At 42.1% G+C, this 26,364-nt stretch overlaps 1 protein-coding gene across 1 annotated transcript; it reads right to left on the bottom strand.

The window, feature by feature from the left end:
- Positions 1 to 278: 278 nt before the first annotated feature.
- gnb1l (guanine nucleotide binding protein (G protein), beta polypeptide 1-like) lies at positions 279 to 25,355 on the bottom strand. Its single transcript, XM_085367845.1, has 7 exons — positions 25,311 to 25,355; positions 19,186 to 19,357; positions 18,893 to 19,018; positions 18,545 to 18,707; positions 14,840 to 14,932; positions 6,152 to 6,367; positions 279 to 557 (listed from the first exon to the last, which is right to left on the bottom strand). Exons 2-7 carry the CDS (start codon positions 19,293 to 19,295, stop codon positions 279 to 281), a joined length of 987 nt encoding a protein of 328 aa, XP_085223971.1. The 5' UTR covers positions 19,296 to 19,357; positions 25,311 to 25,355.
- Between the last annotated feature and the right edge of the window lie 1,009 nt (positions 25,356 to 26,364).

Here is a 26,364-nt window from a genome sequence, read left to right as displayed (position 1 = left end):
TGTATTCACCGGCATCTTCCGACCATGAAGACGATCCTTTATTTAATCTGTATCAAAAAGAATTGAAGTGCTTTAATTCTGCAGCTGTACGGCGCTAAGGAGTGAAACACGGACTCCTGAGTTTCACGTGGTTGTCAGTAGGTAGCTGTTCATAGCTCAACTGTAATGTCAGTACATGAGAAGCACAATCTATTTCCATATTGTATCAGCACACATGATTGTAATGTATGAATGTAGTATTGATCATAAATCTGTAAATCTTCTCAGAGCTCAGTGACTCAGCCTGTGTCCGTTCCCTCGTTGTAAACTGACCAGAGGCTGATTCGCTGGTCCTTTGATCCGGCAGCCAGGACTCTTTGTCTGGGGTCCCGGTGGTCAGAGAAAGCTACACTGAGCACCATGTCTGTGTGGTACTGTAGTACCGCCAGCGGCCGGAGCTTCTTCCAGCCAAATACTCTTATCCGGTGGTCCCAACCTGCTGAAGCCAGAAGTTTACGATCCATGCGGATACACAGCTGGGAAACCCCGGGGTTGACCAGCGTCACGCAGTCCTGCAGCTGTAAGAAAGAAAGAGGAAAAATATCTGAACAGGTGACTGTGTGCTACTAAAACACAACTACAAAGGCATTCTCGTATGTATTCCAAGCCTCGTGCTTGTTTAAGGATGGGATGTAGCATTTTTTCCTAACTGTAAATGTAACACCAAATAACCCATTTTTCATGCAAATAGAGGCAAGAAAAAAAACAGACATACTTAATAGATCAGTAAGTCAATTAATCACTACCGTCTGGGAAAATGTGGCCAAGGCAAACACCGACAATGAGGAGGCTATCAGCTGATCTGATGACTGAGGTCCAAGTGTGAGGCTGGAGGTTTGTTGAACCTGGCTGCATACTCCTGGGACTCAATCATCATCCATAAAACATTAGGGCACGAGGGCTGCGAGTAAATCTCTCGGCGACCCATTATTTGTTTTGGAGTTAGGGAGGCGTATTCTGTAAGCGTGTTACCTGTGTCGCCGTTTGGAAGAAAGCGAGAGACCATCTCGCTGAAATGCTTGTTTGCAGAGACCGTGTTGCTTTAAGCACCTCTGATGAATTACATTCACACTGAAAGGTCTGATCAGCGGAGAGAGACCTGATAAATACACTGCTGTAACATCTGCCTGCTAAAGATTAGCCACAGCCCCCTCTCCCTGTGATCAACAGCGTCCCACAGACTGTATCCATCTCTCTAAATGCACAACATTCTGACAAATGAAAATGAATGGTGGCTAAGATGGTGCTCTGAAGGGCCCCGGTGTTGTGGGCATTCCTGGAGAAGCGAACGTGCTTTTCCTGAAGGGTAGAGATCTCCACCGGATCGCTATACGGGACCTAAACATCTGGCTGTGGGAGCTGAAATCAAACTGGACAGCGTAAAATTGACTTCATAAGTTGTGTCTAGGGAGACTAATGGTTTGGATGGGGAGGAGATGTTGGGAGAATTTATCCTGCTCCTGTTCTGGGCAGGAACCATCCGCAAGCTGCATGTGGAAGACATAAGCCAGGTACTCATAGCCCAAGTGGATAAAGTGGAATGCAAGGGAGAGAAGGAGCAGGGAGGAATGTCATTGATCATAACAGCAAGAAAAGCCAAGTTTAGAAGAGACAGTGATACCATTTCACTTTTTTTCTTTTGTTAGTCAAACCATCATCGCGAGGAATAAACCGTGTGCCCACTTCGCCCAACAGAGCCAAATCCACAAATACAAAGCAAACTAAGGGGTGAAAGATTGTTCTGAGCTTTGTTATTACCTCAGGTATTTGGTATGCCCCTACCTCTGTCCATCTGGTTTGCATTAGAGTCCTGATAATGATGGGTTTAAGTGTCTGTTTTTGTTTGTTTTGCTTCCCATAGTTTGTGTCAGGAAAAGGCATTTGTTTCATTAAGGGGTCAATTGCAGGCAGTAAATGGCTAATGAAGTAGTGATGGTCATTCAGCAAGGCTGCTTGGTTAATTGTTTTTACTTTCTGTCTGAGAAAGTGGAGAGGAAAAAGTAGTAAAAAGAAAAAAATGGCTGCCTTGTGCTATAATTTAGAATGAGTGATGCTCATGTGAAGCTCTGCCGGTTCCTGAGCTGCCGGCCATCAGTGTCGAGTCGCGAGGTGCTGGAGCTTGGACTGAAACAATCAGCTGACTGACTGAGAAGTAAAAGAGAAATAAAACTGTGAGATTCAATTAGCTGCCAATTTATCAATTCTAAACTTAAAGAAAAATCCAGGCCGGTTTTATTTTATTGCAATTAATTTTGTGCTGGCCTCACTTTGGGGTTAACTTTTAATTGCACTTTACCTGCTAATTTATCAGCAAATCACATCTTCCTGACAGGAAATGGGAGTTGCAGCCTAAAAGTCATATTAATTTTGATCATATAGATGATCTGCTTACACTTAGGACACTTTGGAGACCGTTGTTGTTGTTTTTTTCGATAATGATTGAAAAAACAACAGGATGATTAAAACATTTTGAGAAACATTTTGACTTCGGTATTTAGAACAAAGCCATGTACCCTGATTCCAGACTTTGATTCCAGACACTAAGCTAAGCAGCTGCTTTTTCGAAAAGACAACAATCTCCTAAATGTCAAAAAAAAAAAAGGATCAAAAATCCTGCTGCTCAAATGAGACTTTTTTAAACTGTCTTCTACAAACAGTTAATTGATTGGATTTGGCTTTTTAAAAATATGACCTATTTATTTGGTCCATAAAAGTGGGCCAAATAAATAAAGCTGTGCTTCAACTGGCTCTGAGGCTGCAGATTAATTTGAATTAAAAAAACCTAAAAAATAGTTGCAGCCCTTGAATATATTATTTCTAAATGTCAGAAAAACTCTTTGCTCTTGGAACATAAGACTATTGTCTTTTCTAACTCGATGTTCTCCGGCAGCAGCATTGTTGCTTTTGCTGTCAGGCCACACCACATCTAACTGAAAATGCAGCTGACTTCAAGTGCTGCCATTAACCAGTCCTCAGTCTCTAATGAAACCCATTAGCTCTAACCGGGGAGTCTTGGCTTGCATTATTTCCACCCCATTTTTCCTCAGATTGCTTCCTTGCTATCTCATCACAGACAGAATCCATCTTTGGTCTTCATCATTCTTTTTTCTTGTTTTTTTTTCTTCCCTTTTTGGAAACACTCCTTCCTGGGCTGTGTTACAGCATGCAGATAAACACACACAACGGGGTTTGCTGTCTAAACGCCAGATTTCTCAGCTGTCAGGAGGCTACCAGCTCTGCTCAGCAGCTGGGCCTATGACAGATCCAACACAAACTCACACTTCAGGATCCTCTTTCGTAGCATCTCACCAGAGCGAGCTGACGTTCAAAGGGAGTGTCCACTTGGCAGGTTTCACTCGTGCTTTGCTTCACTTTTTCCCCCTTCTTCTTCCCTCCTGTCTTTAACCTTGGTCTTGGCACCAATCTTGGTGTTCACACTGATCTACTGAAATGTCCCATCATCGCTCACTCACTCGAGTCTAGCGGCTGGAAGGGTTTTCACAGGTATATCTGACACACCCTGTCCCTGAATCACACTTGGCAGTGGGGAGATTACAGCCTTTTGTCACCTTGTCTGTTAGAGCTCGGCTCTGGCTGACAGGAGATGGATGTGTCAGGTGAGCAATCCCATTCAGAAAAGATAGGAGGAGGAGGAGGAGGAAGGGTGATGCCCCATAAAAAGAGTGAAGATTTTTTATATTGCAGCACAGCTGAAGTTGGGCTTGATTTGATCGGATCCAAAAGCCAGGACTCGACACTAGCAGTTGCAGGAATTGTGGTTTCCCAAAGAAATCGTGCAGGTGACAACAGGGGATATTTTTATATTGCTGTGTATGTGAGGAGCAGGATGTCCACCTGTAGAGAACTGTCATCAGCTCCAGCAACAGCTCACTGTCAGACACGCTTGATTTACATTGCTAATCTTCCCCTGTCTATACCCCGTTTTCCCTTCTCCAGACTGCGACTGCTGTCTTTTTCCCTCTCCAGGAGAAACCCGTCACTGCACGTGCCAATGCAGGTGAGCATCCACCTAAATGAGCGTCCATCTGGTTTAACAGCTTGTAAGTCTCACGTCTTTATACAACATAGTCTCGACCCTGACAAATTCTCAAAAATGCACACTGCACCAGAGCAGAGGGGGAAAAAATGCTATGAAATGATATCAGGCTTTCCAGGTCAAGCAGAAGATAAAGGCCTCTGGAAGCCATGTGAAATACATTAACCTCCATTCCTGAGGCTATCTGTCTTTATCTGGCCTTGATAAGCTCACTTCACAGCCTTTCAGCCTCGCTAAATCATAACTGCGCTGCATTGTGTCACATTCAGTTTCCCCACCGTTTCACCAAAAAAAAGGAGAAAAAAAAGCATCCAGCCAGCTCTGCTGCACTGGACTGTATCGCAGGGGTAATTTGTGGGAAGTGGGATGCTGTGGCACTTACAGCCTCCTCAGCCTTTATTGCAGCCTCCCACTGTGAACTACTGTTCCCTTTACTGCAGATGTGTTTTTTGTTTGGTTAAGGGGCCTCTCAGGTTTTGATATTTTTATTACCTCTCAAGGGTCATCAGTCAGGACCCCGGGCCAGGGTCCACCAACCGGCAGGTCCCCCCTGCCTGCCTGCTATGGCCACACAAAAATACTTTTGTGGGAAGAACTGAGGATAGCTGTCTGGACGTCACACTGAGCTGCACTTCAGAATAATTTAAAAGCCCCCGTTGGATCCTTTCCCTCTCCTTGTGCTTTCTGCCTGTCATACTCATCCTGGATTACACGCTGAATCAATATTTTGTTGCTCGAGCAAAATAAAGCAAATAAACCCCTCTCCTCCTCCTTTCGATTGAATCAAATCCTTCGCGGTGTTTTCCTAGACACATATTTAGGGGTGAAAAAAAATGGAGCTTCGCAAATATTTCTAATTCAAGCATTCATTTGTAAAAAGCCTCGGAAAGAATAATACCGCTTTCACTGTGCAGGAGTGTACTATATCAGCCTCAGGTTCCCCTTGGCTCGGATTCACGGGGGTTGGCTGAAAAATAGGAGCATTCCCTTTTGCTCATGAAATCAAGAGAAAATACAGCTTCAAATGAGGCGTTAAGTCTCGGAGGCGTTGGCTGTTATGTAAAATGAATTATGGTACAAGCTGATATGATCTCTTTTGGTGTTAGTGCAGATGCACTGGCATGGAATTTATTGTATAGACAGGACATATGTTTGAGAGTCTGTGTGTTTTAACAGAATTATGGTAAGAGGAATGTTGTATGCTAAATGAATTAAGTATGCCTTGATTTTCCTCTTTTTAAAACCAGAAAATGACACACATTTTTCTTCCCAGCTGTAATCAACGGTGACGTGAGCATATCGAGGTCTAGTATGCGATTGTGTATCAATGTTCATGTGGGTGGTAAGACTCTGGAGTGACAGCCCCAGCTTGGCCCTTGGCCCCCAGCTCTGCCAATGCTGTGTAACCAGCAGCTGATTTATGGCCCCTGGAGCCCTGCTGAGCCTCTTCCTCTTTGGCCCCTGATGTTTTCCAAGCAAGCCCAGAGAAAGGTAACACTCCTCTGCTGCTGCCAGTTCCTTTTTATACTATTTCTAGGGACTCTCTTGTTCAACAATTAGTTAGCAGGTCAGCTTATTTGGGGTCTTAGCTAGGGACGCTTCAGTAACCAATATGAATTAGCATGACTAGCTCAACCAAGGTAGTTGTATCCTTTGGAATACTTCTATTTATTATTAGTCCTTTATTTATCCAGGTAAAAAATCTCATTGAGATTAAAAATCTCAACTTCAAGAGACACCTGGCATCATGTCTAAAATACCTTCAGTACTTAACCCTAATTTGGCAGAATTGTTAGTATTATTTGATATAAAGAAAAGTACATAGTGACCCAACTGAAACATCCGAACAGAAAAAAACAGCTAAAATCAAGCACAAATCAATTTAAGTCACAAATACTTAATACAGCTAGCTAAAAGCAATGATTAAAGCTATGTTTTTCTAAGTTATCACTGCGGATTAGAGGTTACTGCAGGTGTATCACAACAAACAAATTCACATTTTCACAGTTTGAGAGTGACTGACCAGTCAGATCAAACGCTCTGTCCTCTACTGACCTGCAGGTTGCTCTGTCCATCCAGCCTCCAGGAGGAGAGCGTCTTCTCAGAGGAGCCCGATACGCCCCTCAGACTTGTGGTGTCAAAGGTCAGGCACATGACAGGCTCAGGGTGGGCTTTGACTTGGCTCAACTTGGACCTCTGGGTTACGTCCCACAGCAACAGAGAGCCATTCTCGTATCCAGCTAACAGGAGAGGCCCAGAGCCCGAGTCTGGCTGAAGAGAGGAAGGAGAAGGGACAGCAAGATGGAGAAGAGGGGACAGAAAGTGAAGCATGAGTTAAGATGTTAGATGAGAGCTGTGTCGTAAAAAAAAAAAAAACACGGAAACCACTGCGCAATGCTGGAAACTGAGAGGAGCAGAGGTTATCATCCTGGAAGCTCCCGCTGACACTCAGAGAAACGCTCCATTCGTCAGCTTGCTGCTCTCTCTTTCCAGCACTCCATTACACCACTCCTCACTTTGCTCCTCATCTATATTACTAAGCCACAGACATCAAGCATGCACAGATAGAATACTACATAAGGTAGTGAAATAAAGCAAAACGCTGAAAAAATGCTGCTTTTCTCGACATGTAGCTGAGATTTTGTGTTCATGTCTTCCTGACTATCTCCTCATTATGCAATGTTCTGGTTTTTCTCCACTTTAATGTGTTCATGTTTTATTATTTTATTCTATTTTGATCATTTTTGCTACCAATATAACTCCTCTGCAAAAAATACTCTCAAACTGCATACTCGCGATCTAAAAAGAATAAATAAATCGAACTTTCGTACAAACCCGACACATATAATCTGGCTTCACATCCATTTCATTTCCGGACGTTCCAGATCCAGCTTGAATGTTTACAACTGGCGAATCCATCAGAGTAAATCTTTCAAATCACATGAAATGAAATGAAACCAAGTGTGCAAACAGGCATCAGACAAAATAAAAAAGAATCTTCTGTTAAATATATAGAGCAATCTATGGTGACCATAAAATAGAGTTGCATGCATATTAATGGGGCAAAGTCAGCAGTGTAACATTTGAAAAGAATAATAAAGCTGTGCCTTCCCACTGTTGTGAGTCCACAGATAACCTCTGAGTGCTCGCTTCCTCTACAGCAGCATAATCAAGCCGGCTCAGAGGCTGTGTGGAGGTGTAGCTGAGCTTGTAAATTATGTCTGTGGACAAGCACATAAAGGTGGGCTGGTGAAAAGTAGCTGCCTTATATAGGCACTGCTGGAGGCGAGATGTGAAGGACGAGGGAGGGACACCTGGTGAGATTTTCCCATCATCCCGCTTCCTGAAAATCAAATTTTTTCCATAAAAATACAAAACACTGTAGTCCGTTCTACCGTAAATACGTTCCTTAAAACGCCCTAATGTGGCCTGAAGAAACAGATATGTACGTATATCCTAACTCATGCCTTTACTTTAAAATACCGCCAGGCCTCCAGAAATAGCACAGTGCCATGCGGAAGGTAGGAGGGTAAGAAATTTTTTCCATATGTGCAAGGAGGCCGTGTCTGCCATTTTTTCCCTACTCATGTCCAAGTCCTCTTCTCACTTAACGCCCTATATTTCTCTTCTTGCAGCTTTAAACAAATTATAGACAGAGTCGTGTATTCCTTCCAAACACATCAGCGAGGACGAACACTAAGGGATTATGAAAACAAATAAAAACACGTGAAAATCAGTGGCCCCTGCTTGCCGGCAGGGACCGGGCTAAGCGTTCCAGGCTAGGGGCCCACCGTTTCACTTAAGTGTAGGACTTTGCTGATTGATGATGTCATGGGTCAGAGGTCGGGGAACCCTGGGTAGACATGTAATTCATTATATCCTCCACAGGCCTTTCTACAAGAGGGCTCTCTGCTGGAGTGGGGCTGGGGCTCAGGGAGAAGATTCATCACCAAAGAGCAGCTGGAAAGATGGATGGAAGCTGGCTGGAGATGCAGGACCAACGGAGGAGACTTCTCTGTGTCGTCTCCAGGATGGCAATGTCATGTGACTTTCAGCCATGTTTTCATAGCTGTATTTATGTAGCGTATTAGCACGTAATTAGAGACTGATTTATTTTATTTTTTTTCCGTTTGTTTTAGTGCACAGGACACTCGCTGAGTAGAAAGAGCAAGTAGGAATGGGACACAGAAAATGATCTGGGCAGAATTAGACCATGGCCTCTGCACCCTTTCAGCATACAGATTACCTACTCTACCAGGTGAGCTATAGAGGTGAGCTATAGAGGTGCCCTATAGGCCGATTTTCATTCTTTTGGCAAATATGCCAAGACATCATTGTGCCATTTCTACTGTAAACATATCACAACCCCAATGCTGTGTAAAATGTAAATAAAGGATTTGCAAATCTCATTGTCTCATATGTTATTCACAAAAGGACAGAGCAGAAATACCAAACGTTTAAACCAAGAAAAAATTCCATCTTAATAAAAATACTGACTCATTTGATGGCAGCAACACATCTTTAAAAAGCAGAAGCATAGACAGTTTAAGGTTGTCTTGCTCCTCCTTCAAGGCCCTCTTTGAAAAGGTCATCCATCTAGCTTTGATGGTGCCTTTCCAGATGCAGGCTTTTGAACTGAGCACTGATAACTAGTCAGATGGTCTCTCCTTTCCTTAGTCCAAAGGACACGGCCTCCATGTTTTCCAAAAGAGAATTTGCAAATTTTCATTCGGTTCCATTTTCCCTCAGTCCATTTTAAAAGGGCTTTGGACCAATTTCTGGATCATGTTCATGATGTGCATGATAGGGTGTTATCCTGCATGTGTAGACGGAACAGCAAACGGTGTTTATGAGCTCATGCAGTGACTCCTATGACAGAATGTGCCTGCTTGCAATGCAGCGCAGCCCAAGGACCCGCTGGAATCTAGTACATATTTTCATCTTGGTCCTTTGAATGATATTATGCACTGGTAAAGACTTTGCATTCAGGTATTCAAATTCTTTGATGAACATCGTTCCAAAATTGTTCCACAATTTGTTAATGCAGTTTTTTTACATATTGATTCTATTGTGAATAAAATATTGGTTTATGAGATTTGCAAAACCAGTTGCATCCCAACTGTTTTAGTCTTGGAGTTGTATTAAGACTTCTAGTGAGATATACATGCTGTAAGGTGGTGTAGCTGTGTCCTGTTTGACAATTAACACTCTGAGCGCTTTTGTACTGAATATATTAAGTATATTATATTTTATTAATATTCATTTATTCGTTTCCTTCCTTCTCTTGTCTGCTGAAACAGTGTTTAATGTTTAAAATCCACCTGCCGCTGAAGCATCAGAAACTACAAATATGACGTGCACAGGTACATGATATTGGTCAACATAATCAACATACATAATACTTATGTTATACATATAACATATTATGTAAGGCAATAAAAATATTTACACAGTTTTCTAAAACTCATCACCAAATTGCTTGCTTTAGGTAACCATCAATTTTGAAATGATTGTTTTTAAAGAAAGCTGCAAAACCTTAAATTTCACAATCAGACAGAATGTTTCCGCTTCTCAATTTTACCATGTCAAACAGAGTGAAAATTCTCCTATAACCCTCTTTTCCTCTTTTTAAGTTTTTTCTATTTTCCTCCAGAATACATATCCAGACATCTTTACAGAAAAGTTTAATGACTGTTATAGAGGTCATTACATTTTCTAACTAAGAGCTTTATTCACAAATGTGAGCAGATTAAATCACAGTTCTGAGAAAGTTCCTCTTTCTCAGGAAAAAAGTGCAGTTGCAGCCCTGAAGCACTTCAGTTCGATTTCTGGTCACAAATATTTTTTTTTGATGATTTGCACATCATAAAATCAAAAAAAACATTTGTACTTATTATTTTTGTGCAATGCCTCAGTTTACACCAGGGATGTCAAACTACTTTTAGAAACATAAAGCATGTGCAGCTCACTTTGATGTGGGCGAGATGAGTGAAACTCACTTTCAGTGTAAAAACATTTAACTGCACATTTAATCCCTGATATATTTTAATATAAGATAAAGAAGTGCAACTTTATCAGGACATCTCAGGTCACTGCCCAGACTGTCTCATATTTATAAAACAAAGTTTTTGATGAAAAAAAAATTTTAAACAAAATTTCTATTGTACATGGTGAAAAACTGTCATTAAATTGTTTACCTAACTACTTTGTTGTAATATAAATGGCTGTGTGGGGAATCCTTATCAACAGGAATAGCTGTCAAATTTATGAATATACAGTAAAAAAGTTGAAACCTTTATGCCCTCCGTCGTATTTTCTAAACATCTCCAGTGGGCCGGGTTCGGGTCTTTGCTGGCCCGGTGCTGACCCCGGGCCTTAAATTTGATACAACTGGTTAAGACAAACAGAAGAATGCAACTTCCACTGTAACTGCCATTTAGCTTTTGTGTTCAATATTAAAATTAGTCATGTTCATTTTTTCAAAAAAGTTAAAGTAAATAGTGGTAATCTACAGGGGCAGATTGTCACAAAGCAGGGCCATAAACATCACAGACTTTACTGACAGCAACTAATATGTGCCATTTATTGGTGATGTTCTGTACTGTTTGTCCTTGTTTATTATAAGGTATGTAAATGGTCAGTGGTACTTGGATAGCACCTTTCAACTCTTACCGATCACTCAAAGTGCTATTTACACTACAGGCCACTTTCACCCATGTCTTAAACATTTTCTACCCACACACTCACCCACCAACGATGCAGCACGAACAATTTGGGGTGCAGACTGGAGAATCCGCTATGATCCCAGGACCACAGCCATCATACATGAGAATTTTTATATTATATAGTTTTATAGGCGTATAGGTTTTTCTGTATTTTTTGCCAAGGACAATGTAAAGGAGTCATTTACACTAACAATCTACTCTCTATTCAGCTGTGCACTGTTGCTTTCACAAAGTAAAAACATAACAAGATAACTGGAGAAAAATGGCATCATGAAGCTAATAAATTTTCGGTGTTGTTTCCTTGTGTTGTGATTCCGGCCTAAATCACGAACAACCCTCAGACCAGTTTGTTTGCTGATGTGGCCACCACAGGCCTCGGGCAGACACTGCTTCAACATAAGGAACCAATCGCCTCCTTCGCTTTTCGTCCCGGTCTCACCATGATGTCATGGCCACGAGGCTGCAAGGTGATGAGCTGAGAGTGATGGATATCTGTATAGGAACATTTCCTTTCCCCCCGCCAGCCTCTGTTCACATTAAAAGCCTTGCACATCATATATCACTACTGTCCCCCTGGCCAAGCCTGACATCGGCACACAAGTCAAACCCACATGTGGAGGCGCTTTCCTCCTCCTCCACTCGCCATCGTTCATGGCTTCCTAGCCGATCAGATGCAGAAAACCCTGATAATAAGCTCTGTCACCTTTATGTCATAGCCCACTAAGGGCTAGGTGGGATTTTAATGGAGTGAATTGTGGCTAAATTTGGAAGAAAGCGCTGCTTAAGACTTAATCGTTTCCATAAACTCCTGCAGAGAGGTCTTAAAGGCTGACAATAAATCTGTTGGTGAGTCTGCCTTAAAAATATAGGAGGATAATCGCTTCTCGTCTCAGCAGTGGGAAGAAAAGAGGGAGGGGTGGCGAGTGCGAAGACAGAGAGAAGAGATAATTGGCAGTGGCTTCTTCCTGGAGTGTGTGTGATAGGGAGAGGCAGGGTGGAGAGATGGGGATACAGTTGGGTCCATATATATTTGGACAGAGATGACTTTTTCTTTACTTGTTTGGTTCTGTATGTTACCACAATGAATATTAAATTAAACAACTCAAATGCAGTTAAAGTTCAGCTTTAATTCAGCGGGTTAAATATAAAGTTTGCATAAAAATGTGAGGAACTAACAGATTTTTTTTTTTAAACACGAGCCCTTATTTTCAGAGGATCAGAAGTAATTGGACAAATTCAATAACTGACAATAAAAATCTTATTTCTAATACTTGGTTGAAAAAGCTTGGATGGCAATGACAGCCTGAAGTCTTGAACCCATCCACATCACCAGATGCTGGGTCTTCAACAAAACTAAAGAAAATTCAAGAATATTCCACTACTTTGCTTCAATAAACTCCTGGGTTGCTTTGGTTGTATGTTTTGGGTCATTTTCCATCTGTATTATGAAACACTGACAATCAATTTGACTGCATGTAGCTGGATCTGAGCAGACAGTATGTCTCTAAACGCCTCAGAATTCATTCGGCTGCTTCTGTCCTGTGTCACATCATCAACAAACATTAGTGTCCAAGCCATCACGCTGCCTCCGCCGTGTTTTACAGTTGATGTGGTACACTTTGGATCATGAGCTGTTCCACGCCTTCTCCATACTTTTGTCTTGCCATCACTCTGGTAGAGGATAATCTTGGTTTCATCTGTCCAGAGAAGATTTTTCCAGAACTCTGCTGGCTTTTTTGTTCCAATCTAGCCTTTCTACTCTTGAGGCTTATGAGTGACTTGCTTCCTGGGGAGTCTTGTTCACTTGTTTGGCTGTTGTGAAGGGATCTCTCATCACCATGGAATTTATTCTGCGATCATCCACCACGCATGTCTTCCATGGACGTCCAGGTCGTTTTGTGCTGCTGAGTTCACCAGTGCTTTCTTTCTTTCTGTACCAAATTGTAGATTTTCCCGCTCCTAATATTGTAGCAATTTCTCAGATGTTTTTTTTTTCTGTTTTCGCAGCTTAAGGTTGGCTTGTTTTATTTGCATAGAGAGCTCCTTTGACCGCATGTTGTCTGTTCACAGCAAAGTCTTCCAAATGCAAGCACCATACCTCAAATCAACTCCAGACCTTTTATCTGCTTAATTGATAATGATATAAGGAAGGAATTACCCACACCTGCCTGTGAAATAGCCTTTGAGACAATGTCTGTCCAATTACTTTTGGTCCCTTTAAAAGAAGATGGCAGATATTAAGGAGCTGAAACTCCTAAACCCTTCACCCAATTTGAACGTGGGTACCCTCAGTAAACAGGTAAAAAAAAAAAAAAAAAACTGTCAGCGTCCAAATATATAAGGACCTAACTGTAGCTGTTTCAGCCGTTGCTTCCTGCTGTGTCAGGTTAAGGAGGCAGTAGGCAGCATTTGAGCATTTAATGCGAAAGGCAAGATAACGTTTGTATTTTTTTCTTCTCGTGACTGAGGAAAGACCTGCCATTGTGTGTTTGATAGTGAGTGAAAGAAGGGGTTGTATGCATTCACAGATGCACACAGACAGGGCCGGGTTTTCAGTCTTTTCTTGCGCTCGGAAACTCTTGAGTCACTCAGTCAGTGTAACAGATGAACATGCTTTGAAAGGAATCGGCCTGAAATGATTTACAATCACCTGGGCCCTTCGGCTTTGAAGTCAGACAGCTGCCTGTGCTGTATTACAAAGATATTATATAATTTATAATGATATAATTGATCATTATGTTTTCTGGCACTCAACGCTCAGCCAGCTTTGGTTCATAAATCAGATGATGAAAGGTGGGTGCAACAGTGAAATCAAAGGCAAACAAGAAAAAACACAAACATGGTGTCAGCAGGCACCGAGACTCTTTTCTCTACAACATCACAAACAATGTCACTTTTATAGGCTTTGCTTTTGACTTATTAACTCTAATTAGTATTACAGGGATGCTGGGCTAAGTGTGCACAGGCCAGCAGCTTGCCTCACTCTGGGGTTCAAGATGATAAGCTGTGTTTTGATTTCTGTTGCCTGTAAACTGCACAGCTCATTAAATTTATGCAAACCATCCACAGCCTTGCATCAAAACCCCCCATTCAGTCCCTCCCTGCAGCCCCAAAACCCGGAGAGTTAATAATTAACCATAAAAATAATTACAGGGTTGCGTTAATGGCTGGAAAATAAAACTTTCAACGGCAATCACAAAACAGAAAGCTGTAACTTCTTTTGCCCAGATCAGATTGGATGTACAGCTGCAGGCTGATATATGGCTGTGAACCCCCGGCCTTTCCAAACACTCTAATTACAGTGTTGGGACTCGCTGCCAGCTGAGAAGAAACGCTTGGAAAAAATGATGCAGGACGAGTTGTCGAGCTGTAAATCACGAGCCGCATCTCACGTGTGTGTTTTTTGTTTACTTTAGCGACTTGTCGTGGGCCGCTGTCCAATCAGAATGAAGCAGGTATGTACGGATGTGTGAGCTTTTATTAACAGTCATGAAACAAAAGGTACATCGTTCTCTGGCTGTCAGTGTGATTTTCTTTTTTTGGATAGTGTGACTGATCATATTGTGAATTTCCTTATTTTCTGTTATGTTTCACTGGTGGCTCCTAATTAGACCTGTGCAAAATGTTCTAAAAGACATTTTAGACAGTTTTGTACTAGACGATATCTAAGAAACACATCTCTGCATGTGAGCACAGAAGCTCCACCATATTTTAGTTGAAATGTATATATTTATATGAGGGGCAACCAATCAGAAGAAAGTTGTCCTGAAGAGAGGAAATAGAAATAAAATAGCTCCAAAGATAAATCAGAATAATTTTGACCTATGACTCACACAAATGTCAAAAAAGATGGGGGGCTGTAAATGAGCGGCATAGGGCCCTTTCTGAGTGTATCTGTGCATTTCTCAGTGTGTGCTGGTAATGATGCAGAAAAATAGAGTAACAGACAATTAATTAAAACATTAATTAAAACAACTCAACAATATCTTTGAAGAAAACACTTTAAACTGATGCTTACCTGCCACAGTTGTAGACACATGACCATCCCCAGCTTTTCTTCTGGCACAAGGGTGCAGACTGCAGTCTTACTGGGCAGCTCGATAATCTTGATCTGTGGAGAACACGTGACAATTACAGGTTAAAACTGAAAGGGTACCATTACATTGCAAAGAAAAGGATAATGATGGATTTTTTTTCCTGCACAAAATGTGGTGTCTCGCCATCTTGCAGCTATTGAGATATTTAAGGGGGTCAAGATAAAAAGGCCGGGGGTCACCAGAATCAGTAGCACACATCCCAAGAGAACAATGGATTTCTGTACAAAATTTCATGGCAATCTATCAGCGTAAAAATGCTTTCATCCCAATCAAGGTCGTGTTCCTGCCAAACAGGACTGCTATCTCTCACCCCAAAAGCGAAAAATGGCAGCGTATGTGTTTTCATTAATCTGTTTTCATTACTGGCACAAAATTATATATACACACAAGTTCTAATTGCCAAGTTGGAATTTGTCTGTCTTCTGCATTCAAGTAACAAACCTGCAACCCAAATCCATACTTGCTTTTTCAGGACCTCCACGGATCCAAGTCCCTCCAACCAGCAGTACAGTGTCATCCATCAGCGCAGAGCAGCCGCCTCACTGTCTATAATAAATCCTGCTAAAGGCTCACCCTGCGACCTGAGTGGTGTTTTCCTGCACACATTGGCACTGATTCTGATAAAAAATACACAGACTAATGATGATGTGTGTGCGTGCACGTGCGAGTGTGTGTACCCACACATCCTGACCAAAGCTCATTCCTTCGACTTTCTCCACGCGGATGATATACACTGCTCATATTCATTCTCATTAGGCCTCAGATTAAACAGCCCTTAAAGGAAGCGATCTGTATTTTAGCGCTAAGCCACATCTGTCCTGCATGTTTACCTCTGCGTGCCTGACAAAGAGGGCCTTTAAGGACTTCTCTGTGCCTCAGGTGATCACTGTTCTTGTGTGGCATCACACTGCCCATAAATAAAACACCCACGCTATTAATTAATGTTTCTCCCGTGGCAGCAAAGCTGCTGGCAGGAATCTCACTGTGAGCAGTAAACAATAAAACCACGTGAAATAGCTTCAGATGGAAACTGCTGCCTGTCTCGGTTACATATCTAAATATCGCCCCGTATTTTGCCCGAGGCGCTGAATCATGCCACTGTGAATGCTCTGTGGCAAGTGCCTCAGTATTGTTCCTTAAGGTAATTCATTAATGGGTGTGTTTTTACTTGGAGATGCATGATAGGGATCTGACTTGGTCAGTTATGTCTGTGGAATGGGGTGGAGAGCCCAAAATGGAGTGTGGCCTGTTTTGGTCTGCTGTTTATGGGTCTGTAGGTGTGTCTCTGTCTGTGTCTGTTGGGACAATGGCATTATTGAGGTGCTGGGAGTCACAGGCGCCCTGATGCCTGGCCCACTGGACCGAGGTTAGCAGAGGCACGTTTGACTGGATCAGGTGACCGCTCCTTCCCTTTCAAGTGTAGCTCTGCCACAGAAGAGCACGTAACATGAATCTGGAGGCAATAAAAGATGGCTGAATAGCTGGCTGCCCCATCCTGCCTCACCACTCAGACACTGGCTCCACACAAAACCAAACAGGCGTGTGGGTGTAGAAAATTAACCTCAAGACAGACAAAACTGTGATTTCATTCCACCATCAGGACTGGGCTGGGATTCTTTTCTCTTTAAGCCACCATTCAAAGACAAAAATGTAAACAGCTACTTTGACTTTTAAGCAGGAACATGCTCATTACTTACTGTAAAGCACAGTTAAAACTGCGCTTTGCTTTCTTAGGAATTCTCAAAGCCATGTGTTTTAGACAAAAGCATTCAGGTAAAAGAATGTTACTAACCACAACCACAATTAACCAACATTTAGCTGGTGGTCAGTACTAAGATCCTGACCTTCAAAAGTGCACACTGATGCATAAAATCAAGGTTTGCTAATGATGCCATTCAGATCACAGTTTGACAGTTTCTGGCTGCAGAGGGCATGCTCATGTGTCATGTTGACACTACCTGAATGGATTCAATACGCTTATGGATCACATCAAATGCAAAACATCGGTGGAAAGATGACAGAACTTGCAACAAAAACAACTTTGAGGAACACAATTTTCCGAGAGCACACTTACGGTATCAAAACCCACAAATATGTGTGAATTCCATTGAGTTAAACAGCAACAGCAAGTCTGGTCAGGTTTATACAGGATGTGTTTTTACACTCAACTCAGACGGTTTAAACCAATTAAGCTGCTCACCCAAAAAGCCGAGCTATTTATATGCTAACGAAATCCTTCCATGTCAGTTGAAAATGAAACGGAGCATCAAGTTACTCATCAAATGGGAATTTAATTGAATGCGGACGGATGCAGTCGAATCTGCAGTGTCAGAAGTAACACTTTGCATTTTTCAGTAAGCATTAAACAACTGACTTCAGTAATTACATTACAGATACAATTATGTTGTTATTTTCATTGCAATCGGTCTTCAGTTCTATGTAACAACCAAACATGCTTCTTTCTTCCTGAGCACTTGTGCCACAATCAGCTGACTTGTGTTTGTCTGCAAATTGAGTCAAAGGCAGAAAGAGCCACAAATTAAAGCTGAGCATTTGCTGACCCCAGCCTGGCAGCCAGAGCCTGAACTTCAGCAGGTGATCTACCTGTTCATGTTTCTGAAGTAGAATCACTGTTGTGATCGCTTTGAGGTCTCTTTGGGCTGGCTTTCATCTTTGCTTTGTGTTCATACATAAAAACTAAAAGAAAGACTGAATGTGTTTCCTTGTTAGGACAGGGAGTTGTGTTATTGTGTGGGACTGGCCATTATGTGATGGTGCACTTCAGGTCATTTTACGGAGTAACAAGAAAATAATGCAACGAATAATTTAATGCATTACTTTCTCTGGCAAGTAATTAATCAACATACTCCATTACTTTTAAGAAAAGTAACAAGTAATAGTTAGTATAATACTTATATAACACTCAATGTAATGTAATCAGACTTGCATTCCTGTGAAAATGTGTGGCAAACATTTCTAGATATTATAATAAAAAGTTGTCACACTCACTAATAGAAACTCCTCTACCTCAAGAAAAAGATTCCATTTTTAACTTACCGTAATTACATTATATCTATAATAGGAACCTTTAAGCTTTCCCTTGTTTTCCCTCATGTCTATACAGTTACAATAGCAGATGCTCATATTAAACATAGCTGAAGTTTCAAATAATGAGTTCAGCATAAGTACAGCTAATCCCTGTGAGCCAACAGCTCAGGCTTCAGACAGTTTTGTCTACTCTTGGTTCTGTATCATATTATATGGTAAGACATCAGTGAAAGCGGATGTTCTTAATATAGTTCTCTCAAGTTCACACCTGTTGTTCAAACTTTTTATTCACAAGGCTCGGACAGTAAGAAGTAAAAAGAAGCAAAGGAGCTAAAATGTCTCATTTTAGACTAAGAATGGACTGAAGGAATTCCAAGGCTTAGTATAGGACAAGTATCATCTGGATCTATGGATCATGAAAAGTAACTCTTGTGGAGACCAGGAATAAAAATATTGAACTGGAAACAGATTCCCTTTAGGTTCAGAGATTTAGCATATGCCAGCATGTGCTGATAAAGAGGCGGGGGATGAACATGGATTGTAAAGACAATTGAATGTTGACACTGCTGATGTCTAACCTCCTCCGTCTGCTCCCCAGCGTAGGCCAGAAGGTAATTTGCAGGGCTCATCTCTACAAGGGAGCACTGACAGTATCCAACACTGCCAGTCCGCACAGACTCCACCAGCTCACTGCGACCTTCACTCACGTCCCACCAGCAGACCTGCATGTCCCGGCCCTGACTGCGCCACCAACAGGAAGAGCGAAACCAGAGCTGAAAATCTGCAGTTATTCACTATTATATACTTTTTAAAATCAAACAGTTTGCATAGAATTAAACCACAACTGACATACTAACAACATTTCTTATTCACAAATCCTTGCTAAGAAAATAAAGGTAAGAACCAGACAGCTGAGAGAGGTTTACCTGATGAGTGCATCTGCTGACTGCAGTGTGCTGACCCAGATGACAGAGTTACCAGAGTGAGCTTCTATGATCTTCTCTGCCCTCCTGCTGTTCAGGTTCCAGATATGTATGGCACCCTTTCCTGACCTGCAAAAACAAGGATGCTGCTTTGTAAAGGATCTTTAATGATCATCACGTACATAGAACCTTACACTAAACTGGTTCTGCTTTACAGTAGCTACAAAAATGGTAAGATTTACTCTTGTTCAAAGAAACTAACATTCAAAAATATGAAGGAGCAAATCGTGGCTCACCCAGAGAACAGGAGGGGAGTGCCCTCTCCTTGGCAGCTAAAGTGAAGTGTGTTAAGGGGTCCGCCCGCCCCCCTCAGGGTGTAAATGGGGGATGGAGAAGGACGAGACATCCTTTGGTCAAGCAATCAAAACGTGGCAGAAAGAAGGCTGAAAACTAGCGCCGCTGCGGTCACTGTAAAAGAAAAACATGAACATGAAATCTGAATGTAACACGTGACAGTAGTGTATTCTGAGGCTGATGGCAATAAAATGCTTACAGTCCACACTGGATTGCTCCACAAATACCTCTCAGAGACTGCACAACGTCTGATAAACGTATTTTATGCAAAACAGGATAATTGGACACATTTTAGATGAACAAAATAGAAATGAAGTGCACACCTAATATGTCAAATAAGCAAAAACCTTTTATGCACAAACACTGAGCACGGGCCTCCTTGAGGTGCTTCACCCTTTCTCTTCCACACAGCAGACAGATGTTTTATACACTGTCTGTATTTTCTCCATTGTTAGTAGCTACAGACCCTGTGGCTCTCTTTCGGTCTTCCTCCTTCTAGTCTGCGTGAAAACACCTCTCTTACTCAATATGTCATATATCACCACTTCTGACAGCTGAATTACTGTAAACACAGAGAGCTGAGCTTCTCATTCCTCTTGATCTACAGCCGTTGTCCCAGAGGCAGAGGTAACAGCTCGGGCTTTTAAGCTGTTTGTAGGCTGGGTAGCTGAGGAAACCAACCTGACCACAGGCATGCTGCAAGGAAATGATGCTTCAACACTGAACAATCACATGTGAATGGCTGATATCACAGCTAATAAAATGCTATCTATGTTTAAAATCATGGTGTCAAACTACATGAAAAGACACTTGCCAACACAAAACTTAAGGATGCGCCAAATGGGCTATTATTAGTATTTATGTTTTGCACAGGCATGTGGCCCACGTATATGTAAATGGTAATTGGTAGTTCTTATAAAAGTGCTTTTTCTACCCATTCACACACATTCATATAAGCGCTTTTTTCTATGCTTTTTCTACCTAAGTGCTTTCTATCTCCAATGGATGCATCGGAGAGCAATCAGCACTACAGCCACCCCTGTAAGCTTACAGGCATTCCCATCCAAGTACTAACCAGGCCCAAACTTGCTTAGCTATTCCCACATTTCTCTGCCTTAATTTATTCAGTATTTGTTGTGATTCGTTCCTCCATTTTTTAAGTAAAACAAAAAGATCATCATTAAAAAATTAACTGCTTTTCATCATCACCTTTGAACTGGGTTCAGAGAAGTGTATCTTTCCCCTTGGCAAATCTGAGTTGATCAAATGAGAAGCTTTGGATGAGGTGACACAGAATTACCTTTTTCAGCCAGTGTAAAAGCGATATGACATAACAGGTAAAAATCAGCCACTGACATTATCTATCCACCTATCAGCTGATATGTCCCACTTGTGTCCAAGTATATTGATAGCAGTTAGTATAGGGAAGAACACAATGTTCTGCAAGAACACATTTACTCCAAATATGAACCAAGATATATAATAGTAAGAGTCACAGGCCCTGACAGAGCCCTGATTTCAGTTTCATAGAGTAAATCTGAGGATACACAATGAAAGAATGGAGTCTACCAAAATCTACAAAAAAGTAACATAAGTTCTCTATAATGCTTGGCTGCTACACCAACTGATTAATGGCATTGTTTTCCAAAGCATCCCCACAGGTACCTAAAACTGGAAGCCTTATTCTCCTGCCCCGACTCACTCCCCTCCCCTACTTTTACTTATCATAACCCTTGCTCTCTGCAATCAGCAGACACTGAAACTGGAGCCCGAGGCATTCAGGAGCAGCTCATTTCAGGAGGTTAGTGGTTAAATTGTCCATGTGAATCTGTGAAGCGGAGCGACAGAGACCCCCGATCAACCTCCCTAATTAAGCACATAACAGTGTAGTCCCATGTTCTAACAATGACGGTTATTTCACCAGCTGTACTATTGATTAATATATAAAGCAGAAATTGAAAAAAAAAAAAGCATCAGCTTTTTTACCCTGTAATTAAGTTGGTCTAATAAATTAATACATTTCAGAAAAAGTAGGAAATTTTCATTCATTAAAAAGAACTTTATGTGAATTAAGTGCTCAAAACTTTCTGAGCATAATTCCTGCAGGTGTCCTAACTTTTCACAATAACTTGCAAACCCTCTGTGTGTCTGACAGCAGTGTGGAACAAATGTTACTGATGCATTATTATGACAAAACTCAACTGCCTGAAAGGTACCTAACAAAGGCCGACAGACTGCTTGGTCATGCTACAACATCACACAAAGGCCTTGAGAAAAGAACAGGAGAGGTCTCAAAGCCTGGCGGACTGGCACAGTATCCAGACTGAAACTCAGCTGGATCTGGAGCTGTACAGAACTGAAAGCACAGCAACCAATAAGTGCAAGACATTTGTGGAATCTCCAACGACAAGATTGAGACTGAAATTTGGAAATGTTTAAGATACTGACCATTAATGTCACACTTTTCTCGGAACTGAACCAACAGAAACGCCTTAAAGCAACAACTGTACAAACTTGTTTTGTATGGTATGAAGAAGATGGCAGCAGTATTTTTATGGGTCTATCAGTGAAGCTGCTCCTCCTGTGAATGGGTGGGTAAGACTACATTCCTTAGTCCTGGGCCTGTGTGAGTGTGTGACAGGGGGGGGGGGGCTAACCCTGGTAACAGGTGGGTTATGCCTCCCTTATTGTCCTCTTCCAGTGTTGAGCTGCGAGTCACACTGAGACCTGAAACTGGCTGTTTTCATTGGCTTGCTGTTTCGACTCGCAGAACTTTCCACTGGCGGCTGCAGCTCGCCGTCACCTAAAAGACAACAGCCGGAGTCAGCGGCGGACACGCGCTTTGCAGGGGCTCGAGAACTGCAAAAATAAACGCACATCCAAAGGATGAGTATAATGGCCATTTTCCCCCAGCCACTACTTCCTCAGTGAGGTTTTCCAGGCGTCAGCATTTCCAGTCGCTGAACTGGCCCAACAATGGGCCTGCTGTTGCGGCTGCAAGCGAGTCAGCTACAAACCCAAACACAAACATGCAGGCAGCTCAGGAAGGGAGAGAAAGACACTGTAAACAAACAACATGGTGACTCGAAGTCACCAAAATGTATTTTCAAGAAGGAAGCAAAGCAAAGGGGGGGATCTGCCCTGGCATTTTTCAAGCCAGTAATTTTCACTTGTGAATGCACATCCGCTGTAGTGGTCGAGCTGCAGTAAAGCTGGCAGCAGGATCAGGTCAAAGAAATGCAGACGCAGGTCAAAGAACTCAAAATTTACTGGGTTGCTTTTTTTAATAAACATAAGAAACCTTCATAAGGTGAACTATAAAAGACAGGAAGACTCTCTGTGTGGCCATTGTTTTATTAAGCATGTTCACAATGAAAAAAAGAATAGCTACACCTAATTAAACCTGTGTATCGTGCACAAGAATACTAAATCAGGGAGACTGATTAATACGCCTGAGCTGGTTTTAGGAGCCAGCGGGAAGAGGCAAGAGAGGACTGAGGCTCCTGCTGGCCCTGTAACAGATAAGACAGCTCTGGGTAATCTGACTCAAAGTCCACGGATAAAGGCAGTTTGTCTCTTCTTGGGCCGTCTGTCCACACCTACAGGGTAATTAGGCCTAATTATGAGAGAAAGGTCCGCTTCCCCTTCATGTTATTAAATGAGAGCCAGCCTCGTCCGCCAAGAATCTCTCAACACCAGCAAGGGGCTGGCGACCTTCAGATCAAACACAGCGACTATCTGTGCCCCCCTTTGACTGCGCCACCGCCCGTTACCCTCCTCAGCATCACTGCACATACGAAGAGGGAGGGGACACACAGGACAGTCGTTATGATATGGGGCATCAAAGTTTTTCTATTTTTTGTTTTTCCAGCAGAGTTGGAGGGGAGAGTCCTGCACATTCCTCGCTTGGTGCTGTATCACGTGATCGGACGCTACCCTCCCGAGCTCCTGAACTTATGGGATTGTGCCATTCATAAATATAAAGAGCAGGCAGGGAAGGATATACTGATCACAGGGGTTGATGATGGGACCTTTTATAATGCCCCAGCTTCACAAGAGCCATTATGGAGCCATGGAATCCCAAGATCCCGTTCTGTGATATGAGCCTCATCAAATATGAGATCTGAGCTGCATGATGAAAACCCAAAGCAGATTACACATAGCTCAAAAGCTCCAGTCTAGATGTGCCCTCAATGAAAAACCTACTTTATGACCTATCAAACCAGTAATATTCCTTTTCTTAGCCAACAAAGGTCAAGAAAAAGCTTCCAGATTCTTCTAAGGCCACTACATCATACCTCAGCTATTAGTCATACTTCACTATTAGCTGTTTATCAAAGGCAATGCTCTTATCTGCTGCTTCCCTGCTTTTTCTGGTCATGATGGCATTTCCACCTCGCTTGTTGATCAGTGGGTGGTGAGCTGATTCTACAACCATTAGTCAGCCCTTCTTGCCTCAGCCCTCCCCCTTTCCAACTAATACAGGTCCTCCTGAGGAGGAAACCAATGTGCCAAATAGAGAGCGAGCTCCATTATAAACATGCAGCTAGAAAAACAGAATGGGAAGTGGCAAGGAAGACACACACCCTTTATTGTGTCTTGGTGGGGGTAATCTGGACTGGATAAACAGCCCAGCGTCAGATAGTGGCTGAAGTCAGACACAAGTGCACCAACACCCACTGTCAGTCACAGATCCAATGAGCGGGAAGAGGCAGCATTGTTCGCGTGAATGGCGTGAATGCTAAGCAGGGGCCACTGCAGATAAGGGCTCAATGCCTTGTGGGAGTCACTGATGCAGGCACTGATGGAGCACCATGTCAGAGGGTCCTGATTTAGGAGGTTCTGACTGTGGTCAACAGGTACCAAGAGCCTTATCTGTTTGCATTATCACCCATTTCCTCCATCAGGTCATTTGCCTGGGCACTAGAGGAAAAAGGCACACAAGAGGGTCGACAGCTCGAGGGTCATCATACATCAACGCACATTTTGAGTGTGATCACCTTCGGATATATGGGGATTATGCTGTCAACGCAGCAAATATAGGAAAACAAGTGCATTCTTATTGTGCTCTAATTCAAAAAAGACATCATGCATTGAGGGTTGGGGAACACAGGAAACAGCAAGTTGTTACACTTTGTCAGACTGCACATCCCCCACTCCTTCAGCTGTCAGTCATCTTCAGGGGCAGCGATGAGTGACTGAATGCACAAATCAATGGTGAAAAGTTTGACAACGGGATAACTAGTTGTAGGTGGTGAACGGCTCCTGGAGTTCAACCAGAACGGACTCTTAAATGTGACCGAGTAACAAAACACCATTTACAACACCTGTCCAGCACCTGTGCATTCCTCAAAGGCTGTATAGGCTCCATATTCATTGCTTTTCTAATACAATAACTAACTTTATAACCTGTAAATACCAAAAAAGAATTTCATAGATGATATGTAATAGACACATATGCTCATTAAAAAGAATTGATTTTAAAATTTTAATTTCTCCTTGACTTATTTCTCACACTCCATTCTTCAATAAATAAAAAAATGTATAAATATTTATATAAACCTCCCTCACAACTAATTCCAACACATGTCACGAGGAACATAAGCTGTAGCTATCACTACAAACTTCGCTCAAAAAAAATAGTACTTTTAAGTATCCTTCTGACCTACAGGAATGGTACACCGTGTATTTTATCCACAAGAGTGGATCCACAACAGAAATATAGCTCTCATGTTAATACAGCTCAGAGGGCAGATAAGAAGCTGCCCTCCACGCAGATGCTGGACTTCACATCCGGGATTTCCGTTATTCGTTATCTACTGAAGGAGATATATTACACAAGCCTTTGTTAAAATCTAAAATACTGACTTTAAAAAAATGTTTGGAGGTGCTTTGGTTTCTCTCGCGCGATATTAGTAAGAAACAGGCTAACGTTAGCAACGTGGCTCGAAAATAGCCCTAATAAACATATAGACCTTATTTTTAGATGTCAGGAGTTATTGCTGGGTATAGTGAGTACACAGTTTATGAAAAGAAGTAGACGCTTTAATGAATATTGTTAAAATACCATTTGAGCGAGACACCGGTGTTTTCACTGCAGCTGTGGGAGAGGCGATACAAAGCATGCGCCGCATCTGAAGGACCTCTATTTACAGAATATGAGCTGTCCGTGAAAGTGCCTGAACAGAACAGTCATTCATATTTTCGCTCTCTCGCTTCCACTTTGCTTTTGAAAATTAAATCAGAAGAGTGCTTATTAATGTGGCACCCTATACCTATGTACGACCCTTAATAGGTCTATTTCATACTGAACATGCCGTTCTCAACAAATCTCTGTACATTAAGACGTTAATGTTTCTTTATGTAAAAAGATTACTTAGTTTTTTAGAGCCACTAAACATTCCCTATCTAAAAAAGCGAAATATGGAACTTTTACAGCCTTGCAATACTACATGAACAAGGGAGTCTTTATATTTTTTTTTTCACCCTTTTTCAGTCTAATTGAGAAAGAGAGACAGAAAACACAGGGCCCTAATCCACAGAGCACACAGAGCCCTTTCATGGGAGTGCTGGGAGAGACCTTTATTTGTCCATTCCTATCACGGAGAAAGCGGGGTTTCAAGGTTGGCTAGGTCTAAGCTGGAAGATTAGATGAAACAGGAGTGTTTTAAACCTCTTCTGTGGCCATGGATTAGGGACAGTCAATCCCCCTACACTCCAAAAATGAAACAATACAGAGTACAGGTGGCTCAGTGGAAGAGAGTGCATAGTCTAAGAAAGAGAAGAGAGAGAACAACATTCATTTAACTTGAAAACCGGAGGGAAAGGGGGAGAAAATATCTCTATACACTAGAATTTATTTGCAGACAGACTAGTGTTTGATCGAGTAAAAACGTGTAACATCGTTATAATTACTTAGGAGTGCCAGTGCACCTAATTAACTAATGCAAAGGGTCATTTACACAGGCACTTCATGGCATACATGAAGAGAGTGTATGTCAGTTGTGAAGCAGTGAATGTTTGCACCAATTAGTGCAAATGGAGGTGGCAGTAACCCCTCAGCAGGAGGTGGGAGCAAGAGGTGTCCCCTGCCCTGCCTGGACAGATATCATGGCCCACAT

The sequence above is a fragment of the Diplotaxodon limnothrissa genome, linkage group LG12, assembly GCF_057381915.1.
Source record: "Diplotaxodon limnothrissa isolate DT_005_m linkage group LG12, D_limnothrissa_male_GT1.1, whole genome shotgun sequence".
Taxonomy (NCBI): domain Eukaryota; kingdom Metazoa; phylum Chordata; class Actinopteri; order Cichliformes; family Cichlidae; genus Diplotaxodon; species Diplotaxodon limnothrissa.
This window is presented reverse-complemented; position numbering and strand designations above follow the sequence as displayed.

Coding starts and splice junctions, on each gene's coding strand:
- gnb1l (XM_085367845.1), bottom strand. CDS start 19,295: ATGTCTCGTCCTTCTCCATCCCCCATTTACACCCTGAGGGGGGCGGGC. Junction 14,933..18,544: donor CTGGGGAGCAGACGGAGGAG/GTTAGACATCAG, acceptor TGTTCTCCACAG/ATCAAGATTATCGAGCTGCC. Junction 6,368..14,839: donor TGTGTCTACAACTGTGGCAG/GTAAGCATCAGT, acceptor TCCTCTCTTCAG/CCAGACTCGGGCTCTGGGCC.